Source organism: Lagopus leucura, unplaced genomic scaffold, assembly GCF_019238085.1.
Source record: "Lagopus leucura isolate 7727_CA_CO unplaced genomic scaffold, USGS_WTPT01 Super-Scaffold_702, whole genome shotgun sequence".
In the NCBI taxonomy this organism is placed as follows: domain Eukaryota; kingdom Metazoa; phylum Chordata; class Aves; order Galliformes; family Phasianidae; genus Lagopus; species Lagopus leucura.
In genome coordinates, this window is record NW_024962254.1 from 5509918 (window position 1) to 5524844 (window position 14927).

General features: G+C 41.6%; 1 protein-coding gene across 2 annotated transcripts in view; it reads left to right on the plus strand.

Annotated features, from left to right (window-relative positions):
• TMEM135 (transmembrane protein 135) overlaps positions 1 to 14927 on the plus strand; it is a 166083-nt gene that overhangs the window by 133678 nt on the left and 17478 nt on the right. For both annotated transcript variants that reach the window (XM_042862536.1, XM_042862537.1), the window contains one exon: positions 14048 to 14089. In XM_042862536.1, the coding sequence (XP_042718470.1) occupies positions 14048 to 14089 (42 nt within the window). The remainder of the gene's footprint in view (positions 1 to 14047; positions 14090 to 14927) is intronic.

Consider the following 14927-nt stretch of genomic DNA (forward strand, 5'->3'; position numbering starts at 1 on the left):
TAGCAGATCCAGTGTGCCGAAGTGTATTTTTGTATACCACACTCTTTCTTTAGTTTGCTACATTTTGTTGCCTCGAATGGAATTAAATACATGTAGCACTGGGAATTCATGATATTTGTTCATTAATCATGTCTCATAAAGAGAGCTCATCTCAGAGCAAGACAAGGGCATGAAATGTCTCCGGAAGCATTCCATACAAGAAAACTAGCACCAAAAGGCAAGAGTGGGTCTCCTGCTTAACCTGGCTGGGTGTGCACACAGCCGTCTTCGTTCTCAGAATCCTTGAGCTGTTGGTCACAGCTGACAATAGTTCTTATGAAATGTTGACTTTGGAAGAGGTGCCTGGCACAAACAAGTAGAACACTTATTCTGATTGGCTGTATGCTTTATCAAGTTCACACATGGTGGCAGAAATGCTTCATGGCCGGGCTATGTACTCTCCTCTGTTGGGTTTCACAACCAGTACAACTGTGTCACTTCTCCAGGTGTGTGCTGTAGCCAGAAGGATTTATTTACCTGGTTGAATGTCTTCTGTTGGTCTATAATGGAGGAGCAGCAGGTAGCACTGTGGGGTACTTTGTGTTCTCATGCTGGAAGTTCATATCCCAAATTGACCTTTGCTCTTGGGTAACAAACATAAAGCAACACTTTCTGTTTCACCCAAAGTTACTGAGTTTGCAGTCATAAGAGGGGCTGTTTGCCACACTATTTTATTTGCCTTCCAATTTTCAGGGACAGCAAGGTACACTGAGCTTACTGTCATTGTGCTCTTTGTGCTGTCTAAATTTCAAGTTAGTATGACTCAAATTTCATGGTAGATGGATAAAGCATTGCATTTGCGACTTCAGCATTAGAAGGGAAAGAAAATTTTAACAAGAAAGAAGCAAACTCAAAGTTAAGACGTACCCACTTTTCCATCTTTTTTCTTGCTCTCATGCAGTATTTCTTCAAGGCTTTTTTTTTTTCCAGCTGTATGAACCTCAGGGTGACCTGAGGGTGACCTCAGTAGAGCAGTGCCTTCAAATTGAGAGTCCCTTCTGCATCCTCTTTCAGTGTTTCTCTATTATTATGCTGCTGAATACATACAGGCCTTCTGGAGAATACAGTTATGGAGGATCTTTGCTTTACTTTCCCCCCTTAACAACCACCTTAGGTTCTGGAGTTGTTTTAAGCGTTGTATGTTTAAGAACATATAAGTTAAATATTATCTTAACTTTTCTGTCTCTTAAAATAGAATAACAGGGCTTAAAGAAATCATGAAAGATCATCTATTTTCACTTATACCACAGGGAAGCATCACTCAGTGCATTCCTATCAAGTGTCTAAGTTACTCATTAGAAACTGCAATAATGGAGAGCCTGTGACATCCATGGGCAATCTATTCTACTCTTAACCATTTTTGTCTTTTTTGATTCTCTAATCTGAATGCCATGATGCAAACTTAATGTATTATTTTTTCTCCTATCCACCACAATCACTAAAGAGAGCAGCAAACACAAATAGCAAAGACATATCACATCCTGCCCACTTCTTTCCTTGCCTCAAACCTTCTTGTCTCCTTTTCTAAATGTGAGCTATTTCAACCATTCCTTACTACAATTCCATTGCTCTGTTCTACATTCCCTGAAACTAATCCACCCATTTCTTGAAATGTGGTGCGTAAGACCACGGAAGTGTTCCAGATGATAAAGCAGAAGAATTAATTCATTGTTGTGTACATCCCAGTGCAGCTTTTGATTTTTGACTTCTCAAAGTCCTAACAGCTCTTTCCAAAGAAACGCTGATTGTTCCTTGTTGCTTCTTATCTCTATTTGTGGTTTCCAACTACGTATGCCACTGATGCCTAGAATCCTATTTTTTCCAAACCTCTCTTTTCTGTTTATAGTCCTTTTCTGCTTGGTATTATCTACAGATGTGGAAGGCATACTTTCTGCTCTGTCTTTTCTCTCATTGCTGAAATGATTGACTTGCAGACATCCAGGAGAGGTGCTTATGGAGCACCACTTAGTACATCCTTCCAGTTGGTCAGAAGCTGCTGATAACTGCTCTCTCACTCCATTTGTCGAACTAGTTTTGTATTCAGCATGGATCCTTTCCATTAGACTGTGCTGCAGGGTCCAAATCATGACTCAAGTCAGTACCGCAACACATACTGCTTTTCTTCTCCAGTGACAAATTGTTACCCAGTGTTAACTAAGTTTTATTTAATTTTTTGCTAGTTTTATGTTGATTGTTACACATACATTAATGATTGTCTTTCAGATGCTTATAAGGCACCTTGAGTCTAGTTGTGTTGATTTCTTACAGGAAACACCCTCCTCTGCAGCTGAACTGCAGTTTTATCCAATTCGTATTTTTCTGCATGTATGCTATTTAGTGTTTAGCTTTTTTTTGTCTTTTGCTATAAATATCTTGTCTAAAGCATATGAAGCTATGTTAGCTGCTGTCACACTGGTGGTTCATAATCATTCTATAATTGTCCTCTAAAATGAGATTACTGGCTGCAAGGAAAATTAAGATAATGCCACATGGTTACAGTCAGCAAAAGATGTGAACTCATCACAAGAATGCTCTTTATGTTGCTGGTTATCCATGCTTATCTTCAATGTAAGGCTGAATACAATCTTCTCAAAATAGCAAGAGCTTGGAGGGTTTGGCCTTATTTCTTATAAAAGACCAACTTTCTGTGATTTTCTAGTCATGTTAATTCCGTGTGAGATAGATCTCTGGTGGAGACACGAGTTCATTTCAGGTGACTTGCTATGTGTTTGTGGCTCAGCAGGGGCATGTTGTACTGGCCGGTTCCAGGGCTCAGTGTAACCACTGCTCTTCTCAGTACATTTCAGTTGAAAAGCCAGTTTGGAGAGAGAGGCTGATACTTCCTTCACTGATACTATTAATATCTATGCTGTTTTATTTTACTGGGTTTTTTTTTTTTTTTTTACTCCAGTGAGTGAGTGCACAGGAGTTAACAAGCACCCAGAGGTCTCTGTATTGATGAAATGCAACAACAATTTTGTGCATGGTGTCAAAATTAAAAAACAAAAAAAAACAAAAAAAAACTTCATCCCCCTTCCCAAAGCAAGCAGGCAGACAGAAAAGCACAAGAATAGAATTCTAGAACTGTAGAATCCTTAGAGTTGGAAGAGTCCTTTAAGGGCATCTCGTCCAACTCCCCTGCAATGAACAGGGACACTACAGCTCAATCAGGTTGCCCAGGGCCTGATTCAGCCTCTCCTTGAAAGTCTCCAGGGATGGGGCATCAACCATGTCTCTAAGCAATCTGTTCCAGTGCCTCACCTCCCTCACTGTATAAGATTTTTTCCTTATATCTAACCTAAATTTACTGAACTCAGCCATAGCATGGTCACTACAGCCCAGACAGCCTCCAATCTTGATGTCACCAGTCATTTAATTTGCATTCATGGACAGCAGGACCAGTATTGCATCTCCCCTGTTGGGGCCATCTATTACTTGACTCTGGAGTTTGTCCTCAATGCATTCCAGGACCTTCATGGATTGCCCACAGCTCACCATGCTCCTTTTCCAGCAGATGTTGGGGTGGTTGAAGTCCCCCAGTAGGATGAGAATTTGTGATCACGTCTCCCGTAGCTGGAGGTAGAAGGCCTCACTGAAGGCTCCACTTGATCAGGATGGCCTGTAGAACTGATCACAAGGCTTCCTTTGTTGCCTCAATCTCTGTCACCCATAGGCTTTTGGCTTGCTCATGACTATTCTTTAGGGACAGCTGTTCACATTCCATTCCTTTCCTGATGCAGATAGCAATACTCTCCCCTCCTTCCTCACCTGTCCCTTCTGAACAGCTTGTAGCTGTCAATGGCCATACTCCAGTCATGGGAATCATGCCACCAGGTTATGGTGATGGCAACTATATCTCAGTTTTCTGTTAGCACAGTAGCTTCCAGCTCCTTCTATTTGCTTAGGGGGCCAAAACTAAATGCAGTACTCTATGTGTGGCCTCGTCAGATCTGAGTACAGGGGGATGATCACCTCTCTGCTCCTGCTGGCTGCACTATTTCTGAAATGTACACGTTACACTTACAGTTTCTGATTTCCTTGCTTGCATTCAATCCTTGTGTTCATGCTTTGCACCTGGGAGAGACTGGAAGTAACACTGAGAGAAAATGAGATGAAGAAAGCTGATAATTTTCTGAAACTCAGCCAACCCAAGAACTGGGACACCGTGACCCAGCCCAGCCGTGTTGGCAGTCTGAGCACGATGGGACCGGCAGCATGTGGGTACTGGCTCTGCACAGCAGCCTACCACCACCTAGATATTTGCAGAGTAAATTGTGGCAGATTTTATTGGAGTCATAAACAATGACAGCAGCAGTTAACTTCCTAGCAATAATTTTTGGAAAGTTTTTTCATAACTGCCGTCATCATTCGCTAAGTTAAATTACCGAAGCACAGAAAGTGTTTCATGGTACATAATTTTAAAAAATCTTTTCTTTACAATTTTGGGGATTTTTTTTTTTTTTTGTGGTATTGAGTTCATTTTCTGTTTTGCCATTAAAACTTTACAGTGGAAGCTTTACAGTGTTTCTTATTGTTCAGAGGCCACATTCCTGTGACTATGAGAGTAAGGAAGAACCAGAAGTCCATTGCAGAGATAATACCCCACCCATAAATGACAAGATTTAGGAGCAGTTTCTTAAACTTTTGTTGGTGGTGTAACTTTCTTTTTTTTTCCCAATTTTTTCCAAATTTCCAATACTGCACCTGGATGTGCAAAACAAGAATACAGTCTCTCTGAACAGCACTGCTGTAATTTAAAATAAAACTATGTTAGAGTAAAGTTTAGCCCCTTGTGTTTCTACATTATAAGCCAGCTAAGGAATGAGTTTCTGTCAAAGCGCTGAAATGTGGTTCTCAAAGCAATGTTTTCTAAACAGTGCACAAATACTTTGTTCATCCTGTGGTTCTTCAGACAGTTTTGAGAATGTAATATGTTCTCAGGAGTTGATGGTTAGGAACCTTAGAGATGTGTCTACACAGCACAAGTCAGAGATCTGTAGACTCCAGAGTTTACTCCAGCAAAATTCATAGTTCAGTCACCACAAGGAAATATAATATTATACGAAATACAAGTTCAAGTCTCAAGAAATTTTGCAATGTGTTCCTTTAGCTTGGTTGTACCAAGTTGAGGGTAAGGCTCTTTTCCCAATTAACTAGTAATAGGATGAGAGGTAATGGCCTTAAGTTGTGTGAAGGGAAATTCAGGTTGGATTCAATTATTCATTATTCAAAATTATTTTCAGAAAGAGTGTTGAGGTATTGAAACAGGGTGCCCAAGGAAGTGGTGGATTCACTGTCCGTGGACGTGTTCAAGAACTGTGGAGATGTGGCACTGAGAGACGTGGTCAAGGGTGGTAGTAGGCATGGGTTGATGGTTGGACTAGATGATCTTATGAGTCTTTCCAACCTTAATGATTCTATGATTTGATGAAATGGATGCTGTCTTAGTGCAAACGTAATTAGAACAGTCTTCATGATTTCTGCAGTTATATTTTTTAGTAATAGTCAAAATCTCACTTCAAGACAATGTGTTACACATAACAACTCACTGATCTAAAAGGAACATATCATCGACCTAATTTGTCAATGGCCTTGACATACTCAAAATGATTGCTAACTTCTTTAAAATCTTTTTATAGCTTTTGATTTTGTTAAAGGTTTATTCTGATTAAATACTCCTATTTTATTAAATGTCAGAGATATGGCTAATATGATATAAAAGTCTAAATGGACATTCTCCTCGTAATCACATTTTCCTCAAAGCAAGCAGCCAAACACTGCCCTCACAATCCAATTACAGAATCATTTGGGAAAAGCAAATGATGCATCCGTTTCTCTTGAATGCTTAAGTTTGCCAGTTAATCTTTGTGGGAGAGGTGTAGCCAACTGGAATTTTGAATCACCTGTGAATAGCAGGATGGTTATTTGAGAACACAGCTCCAAGAAGCTTAGCTGTTGCTTTTGTTTGTGTCTGTTTTTTCCCTTCATTGCAGAGAGCCAGTAGAGAAAGCCAGTGAGGAATTTGGCAGTAGATAAATTTAGCAAAGGGCACAGCATAACAGAATTACTGCATGTGCCACTACGATTTAAACCAAGCCAAACTCAGTTTGAATTTAAAATCGTTTGGTACTGATGTCCTAACAGCTCTAACAGGAATCACACAGCACCAGCACAGCCTCAGAGGTGGATGTAGGCAGGGGTGTGTGTCAAGGTACAGGTTTCCCCATCTGGGGCCTTTCAGACAAGATTTGGGGCAGGGAGCATCGCTGCCTGAGTCATCTGGCTGCACATTTCAGGGGCATTCATCTCTCCGAAGAGATGAGAGCCTTGTAAGTAGCAGGGTAATTAACAGCACCAGAAATCAGATTTTGTATTTGGCATTAACACACGGAGCTCGATTAACGTGAAGCGCTGATTGATAACAGCTTTGGTTTACAGCTCAGGATCCTGTATTGTGCTTTAGTATAAGCAGCTTTCTTTTCAACTGCACCAAACTCTTACCAGATTACGGATGTTTTCTAAATAAAAAGTAATTATCTGAATTTACGCAGAAGCTTAATAGGATAGGAGCTCACTGTTGCCTATACTGATTGCCATCTCCTTTCTTCCCAACTATCACAAAAGATGCATTCTGTCCAGATCTAGTAAAAGCTACATGGTTTGCTGTGCTGCCTTTGCCCTTCTCCTTAGAGCTGTCACTGCTCTCTCTTTTTTTCATTCATATATCTTTAAGTATACTTTTACACTCACTGCATGCAGAAGTCACTTTTTCAAAAGATCATCTAATACTGAAAATATCATGGATACACTCGTTTTGCGTTTTATTTAAGTGCACAAGTTTAAACTCTCAATTTGATTTCAAAATGCAAGCAATGAGAATTCTCTTTGCATTTATATCCCAGCAGCACGGCACGTTCAGTGGTTTGGAATATGATTTTTAAAACTTTTCTGCCACAGCTTTTCCAGCTTCTACCTGTTTGTAATCTGTTTCTAACATATCTTCTGAAAGCTACAGGAGGACTTTACTGGGGGGTTGGGGAATTGTTGTTTTAATGACCCCTTGTTTTATGGACCTGTGAGGGAATACAGAAAAAAATATAAATGTTCAATCCACAAAGGGGGAAATTTGGAGAGAAAATCCAGTTGTAAATCATTTTTTTTTCTTTTAAAGTTGCCTCTGTGAGTTTCCTACACACAAATCACAAGCTGTGTCACGTGATCCTGTTCAATGGTGGAGATGATTGCGGTTCTCTTTGCCTTCATCCTTGGGAGGAGGAGGGGAAGAGAAGGGTTTTCATCAGTTTCCATTCCTTTTTTTTAAATTATTTTCTGAAGCAGCCTCAGGGTGCCTTTGCAGAGGTGCTGTGCTCAGGGTGCTTGGACAGTCAGGGAGCCTCCAAGACAATAGGAAGAGAAACTGATCATGGTCCTGGGAAAAGATTGGATATGGAGATTGTGCATATAAGGGAGGAGGAGCTTAGATTGGGTACTAAGGGGAAATGTTGACACTGGTGAATGTTTTTGCTCCCAGCACTTCCAGGTACCTTGATACGGTGATTGTTGGGATTCTCTAAGAGGAAAGTTGCAGCCTGTCTGGATATGCAAAAATGCATGCACATCCATACAAGGGACCTGAACATTGTTTGAAGTATATTTTTCTTTTGGGAGTAAAGTAGTAAACAAGTTTTAATGTCTTTACCTTGAGTACTATGCTGTTTTGGGCCCCTCACTACAAGAAAGACATTGAGGCCATGGAGTCTGTCCAGAGAAGGGCAGTGAAACTGTGAAGGGTCTTGAGCACCAGCCTTATGGGAAACAGCTGAGGGAACTGGGATTTTTCAGTCTGGAGAAGAGGAGGTTAAGGGGAGACCTTATCACTCTCTACAGATCCCTGAAAGGACGTATGTTGTGGTGAGGTGGGGGTCAGCCTCTTAGCGAGATAGTGATAGGATGAGAGGGTATGGCCTCTAGCTGCACCAGGGCAGGTTCAGGTTGGATATTAGGAGAAACTTCTGCTATGAAAGAGTGGTGAGGCACTGGCACAAGCTGCCTGGGGAGGTGGCGGAGTCACTGTCCCTGGAGTTATTCAAGAGCCATGGAGATGTGGCACTGAGGGACATGGTTTAGAGTGGTCACAGTTGTAGATGAATGGTTACACTAGATGGTGTTATGGGACTTTCCAACCTTAATGATTTTGTGATTCTGAATTAATTGAAATGGTCATAATTACAAAAAAAAAAAAAAAAAAAAAAAAAAAATCATTGAATAATCCATGTGAAAGCAACCTTACCATCTGTGAGGCAGACATGCATATTGGAACTAGATGAGCGTTAAGGTCCCATCCAACTCAAACCATTCTTTGAGTTTGATCTCCAGTACCAAGTGTGGTAGTAGATCTGGCAAGGAAGCTCCTTAGTGTTTAGGTGCTGCTCAGCTGCAAGTAGTGCCATGGATCCAAGGAAATCACGTCTAAATGTCTCTCTATTCCTACTTGGGTATTGCAGTTTTATATTTGATTTATTTTATTTCTGATAGGAAAACAAATAAGCAAAGTATTCATTTTTAAGCTGATGTGAAAGTCATGAGTAGCTTTGATCTCAAAAGAGCCATGTATAACCAAATCTTCTGAGATTTTTAGAAGTTGGCTTCTTACAGATTTATCTAAACGAGGACCAAAATGCCTGTTGGCATAAAATGCCATGTCACAATGAACAATAATCATGTTCTTTTTTGGTCCCTGAAGAGAATATTATTCTCTTCACTACAACCAGGTAATGACAAGTCAAAATAGTTACACCTCCAATCATAACTTTCAGAAATCTTTTTTCCACTTGAGAATGTGTATTCTTCCATGAAGAAAAATATTAGTAGCATATATTTTAGAAAGACATTTGATTTTAGTTTCCTCTTCCCATCAGAATTGACTACAGGAGATCTTTTGTTAGCTTGAGTGCTAAATATTTCATTTTAAAATTGTCTTGCTTATAAGCAGTTATATCTGTGATGAAGATCGTATTGGTTAGGAGTTATTATTGGATGCCAAAGCTTTTTGGAAAATTTACATTTACTGATTAGTCTTAAAACAATTTAGTTCAACTGAGCTTGAACTAATTCTTCTGTTTCTGCAATTCAGAATAATTATGTGTGTCCTTGAGTCTCAACTTGCTTTAAAATCCTATTTTTCAGTGACAGTCTGTACCTTCGGTCCAGTAGTCACAACACATTTGATTAGCAAAGTGGAAAGCATAAGACCCTGAGAAGATACGAAAGAAGTACTGCCTTTTTTTTTTATTTCTTTTTTTAAGAAAAGGGAGCTTTTTGAGAATAATAGAGGACAAATGGGAAGAGGACAAAGTACAAAAAAAGAAGGATTTGACTTGGAGGAAAAGACATATGATTTGATTTTTTGGTAGTCCTGTGTAGAGCCATGAGTTAGAGGACTTGATGATCACTGGGGTCCCTTCCAACTCAGGATATCATATGATTCTAAAACAGTGGAGCAAAGGAGGAGATGGAAGATGAAAAAGAATTGGATGCAGAAGACACTCAGCTCTGGTGAGGCCGCACTTTGAGTTCTGTGTCCAGTGTTGGGCCCCTCACTGCAAGAAAGACATTGAGGCCCTGGAGCGGGTTCGAGGAAGGGCAACAAAGCTGGTGAGGGGTCTGGAGCACAGGGCTTATGAGGAGCGGCTGAAGGAGCTGGGAATGTTCAGACTGGAGAAGAGGAGGCTCAGGAGAGATCTCACTGTTCTCTATAACTACCTGAAGGGAGGTTGCAGTGAGCTGGGGGTCGGCCTCTTCTCTCGTGTAGCTGGTGATAGAACCAGAGGGAATGGCTTCAAGCTGTGCCAGGGGAGATTTAGGCTGGACGTTAGGAAATACTACTTGTCTGAAAGAGTGGTCAGGCACTGGAATGGACTGCCCAGGGAGGTGGTGAAGTCACCAGCCCTGGGGTGTTCAAGGAATATTTGGGCTTTGTGTTGAGGGACGTGGTGTAGTGAGTGCTATTGGTGATGGGTGGATGGTTGGACTGGATGGTCTTGAATGTCTTTTCCAACCTTGTGATTCTGTGATAACTCAGAAAAATGAGTTACTGCTGCTGACTGTTAACACTGGGGAGAAGATGAGAAGTAAAGATCGAGAAACAAAAGTAGGAAGATGTAGTAATCTCTCTAAGTATGTTAAAACAGAGAATGGATTATCCTGCAGAGCTCATTGCAGCTCACAAAGGAGGGTGGGTAGCACTTAATTCCTAACAGCAAGGGGTTTAATAGCAGGGGATGCAGACGGTGTGATCAGACACAGTCCCATTTCTTCATGATGACCCTCCTTCTCTGTGCAATGAGACACCTTAATGTGGAAATGTGGTCCCCCGGCTGGTCCCAGCAGGCAGGATGTGCTGCAGTAATGTACAAACACATGTCCTGCGCTCGCAGGGCTTCCTTCCCACATGGCCATAATGAGCTCTCTGTATAGGAGTTTCTAATTTACTCTTACCCTGAAGGATAACATAAGCAATATGGGAATGTCGTTAAACATGGCATGTGGTGTTGCTGTGAGCTACTTTCTCCTTATGAGTTCTGTGGGTGAACAGGGACTTGTTTCCTCAGAAGGTTTCTTGTGCTGAGTACATCAATTGGTCACACAGAAAATCATTAGAAGGCTTAGGACAAGGCGCTCTGATAAAAAAAAACCCCAAAACATAATTGCTGGCACTCAGCCTTCAGCTCAGTGTGGGAACTTCTTCCCACATGACAGAGGGAGAGTGGTGTGATCCCATGTACAGCACCTCTTTACATACCCAAACATAAATAATTACGGTTAGTTCATGTCTCATTGAAAACACAGAGACTATCACACCCTGGCTCTCTTCCACTTTTGCTGTTTTCTTTATGAAAAAAGAAACCTGTGTGTGGCCATAAGTTAAATTTATGTTATAATTAAACATGATTGAAATCGACCCCATTTGCTTTTGTCTTAAAATTGTCCCAGCGGGGGAATGTGGAGAACCCAGATTTACTGCTGCATCTCCTCAGTTCCTCTGCTGCTCTGGCTCTAGCCAAAGCTGGGCTGTGAGCAGAGAACGATCCTACTCCGTTATGGGGTGCATGGAGCCGGACAGCGACAGCTGGCAGCCATGGGCTCTGCTGGCTTCGGACCAGGGGCAAATTCCCTTCTGATGGGAAAATTCTCTGCTGGTTGGCTGCAAGCAGATTGCGTGCCTTTAGAAGAGTGCTTACAGGGCAAAAAACGGTGCTTCCTTCCTGCAGCTTGAGATGGCTAAATTAAAATAAAAAGAGGGGAGGTTTAGGTTAGATGTTAGGAGGAAATTCTTTATGCAGAGGGCGGTGAGACCCTGGCACTGCTGCCCAGAAGCTGTGGTGCCCCATCCCTGGAGGTGCTCAAGACCAGGTTAGATGGGTCCTGGGCAGCCTGAGCTGGTGGCACCCAGCCCATGGCAGGGGTTGGAACTGGATGGGCTTGAAGATTGCCTCCAGCCCAAACCAGTGTATGATTCTATGGCTCTTGCAAATCTCCCAGATTGAAAAATACCATTAAAAAAAAACAAAATGTTACTGAGATTTCTTCCCATCTCAGGGGAATCTGAAATGCTGGGTACATGACATGTTTTTAACTGTGCTCATTTGCAGCTTGAATGGCTCACAGAGGTCAGCAGCAGAGTAGGGACTTTTTCACCCCTTGAGCAATGAAGCATTGAGTAAAAGTTATTATTACCAATTAGCAGTGGCCTGTATGAAGCAAATCATTAGTCTTAGTTCAGTTATTAGCAGCCAGGTGTTCATGAGAAGTACCATGTGCCACTGCCATTGTACATTAATAGTGCTTGCAGCTGCAATTGAGTCCAGTTCAGTGGATTTGGGACATCTCCATGCTGTCTCTGGGTGCTTTTTTACCTCCACCCAAGGAGTGTGTTAAGAGACTGCATGGAGCTTTCTTGTGTTGCTGCCAGTTTTGTGTGTAAATTACTTTGGGAATAAGTAAGGGAATGGCAGACTCTAGAGCAGTGGCCTTCTGGTACCTGAAAAGAGCTTATAAACAGGAGAGAGGAAGAGTGACTTATTAGACAGGCAGATAGCAATAGGATAAGGGGGAACGGCTTTAAATTAAAGAGGGGAAATTCAGGTTAGAAGTTCGGAAGAAATTCTTTACTCAGACGTCGATGAGGCCGCGTCACAGCTGCCCAGAGAGCTGTGGTGCCCCATCCCTGGAGGTGGTCAAGGCCAGCTTGGATGGGCCCTGGGTAGCCTAATCTGGTGGTTATCTTTGCTAACAGTGGAGAAATAACTATATAGAACTACTAATAAAAGAACAACAGAAAGAATAACTAGCCACACCTCAATGAAGCAGATATTTACTGCATAGGATTTACTCAACATGTAGTGAGAAAGGCTGTAAGAAATCCTTTTTCATGGTTTTTGGGGTATGAAGAGCGAGTTAGAATGTGGCTTTCCCTTTCAGTAATTCAGATGTCTTGTGATTTTCACTAAAGGCAAGGAGGGGTTTGCTGGGCACTTTCCATGCAGGCGGCAGGGCTGGGGCTAGCAGCAGCTGGGAGGGACATCTGGTGGCCGATCCAGGAATGGAAGCTCAGCCTCAGCAGCTGGAATGTAATTGCACTGTAGTGATTAAGGCAAAAGCATCCCCGTGTTTTCAGTATGATTACTTTTCTGTTTCAGTATGACTCTAGAAACACTTATGCATGTTTACATTTCATTTTGTGTATGGTTCTAATTTACTTGAAAATAGAAATTAAGGCCTTGTTCTTTAGCTGGCAAGCGTAGTATGTCCAACACCCGTAATAACTCAACAGGACCTTAACTTACAGCTGTCAGTAGGTTTAAAAGCAAACTCATGATATTGCACAGTGGTTCTGTGGGCAGAGTGAGTATACCCAAACCCTGTGCTTTTGGGCTCCCTTCCAACTCAAAGATCCTGTGATTCTGTGATTCCTTTGTTTCAGTCTGTCAGTCCCCAGGCATGTTGATCCATTTTTATGTTAGAGTGTTACGAGAATTTCTTGCTTCCCAGTTCCATAAGTGAAGAATCATAAAATGTCTTCTTTGTGCCTGTGTTGTATTAAGTAAAGATAGAGTGGGCAATGTTGTTTAAGATTACCTTGAACCCCTGTAGATCCTATAGACATCATCAGTGTTTTAGATGCAGGAATTTTAAAAGAGAAGCTGTTCATGATGAGCTTTCTGGCATTGTGCAGAAGTGTTTCAAAGCTTTCTATGACATCTGCCTTCTGTTGAGAGTTTCAGAAGAGGGAAGGCAAGGGAGAGGCACACCATTTAATAATTGGAATGATACCCACCTGCATAGTACAACCAGGGAGATGGATCCTATTGAATGGCCAGTACCATCCATAATGCTGAGCTGGAAACTAGCCAGCACCTCATTCTGTCCTTCCTGCTGCTCTCCCATCCAGCTCCCAGCAGCAGGCATTGGCTGTGTGTGCTGCCTCCTGGGAGCCTGTATCGTGTGCTCCTGTAGGCAAGCATGGACTTCCAGGGACTGCGTGGTATCTGTGTGCAGAAAGAGGAGGGTTGTGTTCATTCACTCTTGTTTATGAAGATCTGGCATTATCCAAACGGTCTTCTCTTACAGTAGCGTGTTCTTGAAGTGATGATGTTGATAAGCTACTTATGTTTTGTGAAACTCATCTCGACTTTTCTTCTTTGTCACATGAAATTGCCCATTGCTACCCCAGTGGTTCTGTCACTGTCCTTTAAAGATTTCGCCACTCTTGGTGTTGATAAAACAGAGAAGCAGTGACGTTTATATGCTTTACCCTTTGTTTCTAAGGCATTCCAAGGCTGTGGTGACAGCTGTGAGATTGGGATAAGCCACAGACTTGTTACAGACTTTCTGTTTTCTGTTAATGAGAAACTGGTGTTCATCCACAGCCCTTCTAAATTGTACACAACCTACAAGTCTTTGCTGCAAGCGGTCCTTTATAACAAAGATTGTTGTTTTTATGTTTCAGGTGCAAAGATGGCTTGAAGGGATTTACATACTCTGCACTGAAGTAAGTAAGGAGAATATTTCTTTGAGTACATAGCTTGAAGAGAAGATTTTGAGAAATTGTGCACAGAAGAAGCTTGATTGCATGGAATGAGTTCTCCTAAGAAAAAGCATGCTGTTATATAATTTTATGATGGGGAGGGGTGGGGGAACCAGCATATTTGAATGCACAGTATGCTGGTAAGAGAGGAAACTTTTCATATTTTGAATCATAGGAAGGAAATGAAGACTCATGCTTGTGTATGTTTTTGAAGGCATGTTAATATTTTTCTTTATAAACCTGGGATTCGTGATTCACCTTATTCTCCTGGAAGGAAAGGGCTGCAGTGTTTTGACCTGGAATTTATTTTCTGTGTAGTTCTGTGACCAGTGACCAAATAAAGCATGGACTTCTGGCATATCCTATGCTACTAAACCTTGTATCTGCCTTGGTAATATTGACTTTCCTAGAGTTTACTTTACCATGGAACTCTTTGGTCGCACCCCCACATTTTATACAGAGTTCTCCAGCCATTGTGCCTTCTGGCAGAAGAGGCATTTTTCTTATCACTACCTTAAATACTCTGCTACGTAGTTACCACTACAACAGCCCATGGTCAGTACCAGCTCACTGGTGAAGAGAAGAACTGAAGCCAAAGTCAAAGAAAGCGGAGCTGCCACTGGTAGTGGAAAATATTTTATAGAATTTGCAACCATAGTTAGGCAGTTAAATAAGTCACCGTTGTTGGAGGTGCTCTTGAAACATGTAGATGTGGCACTGATGGCCATGGTTAGTGGGCACGGTGGGGATGGGTTGATTGTTCAACTAGATGATCTTAATGGTCTTTTCCAACCTTAATAAT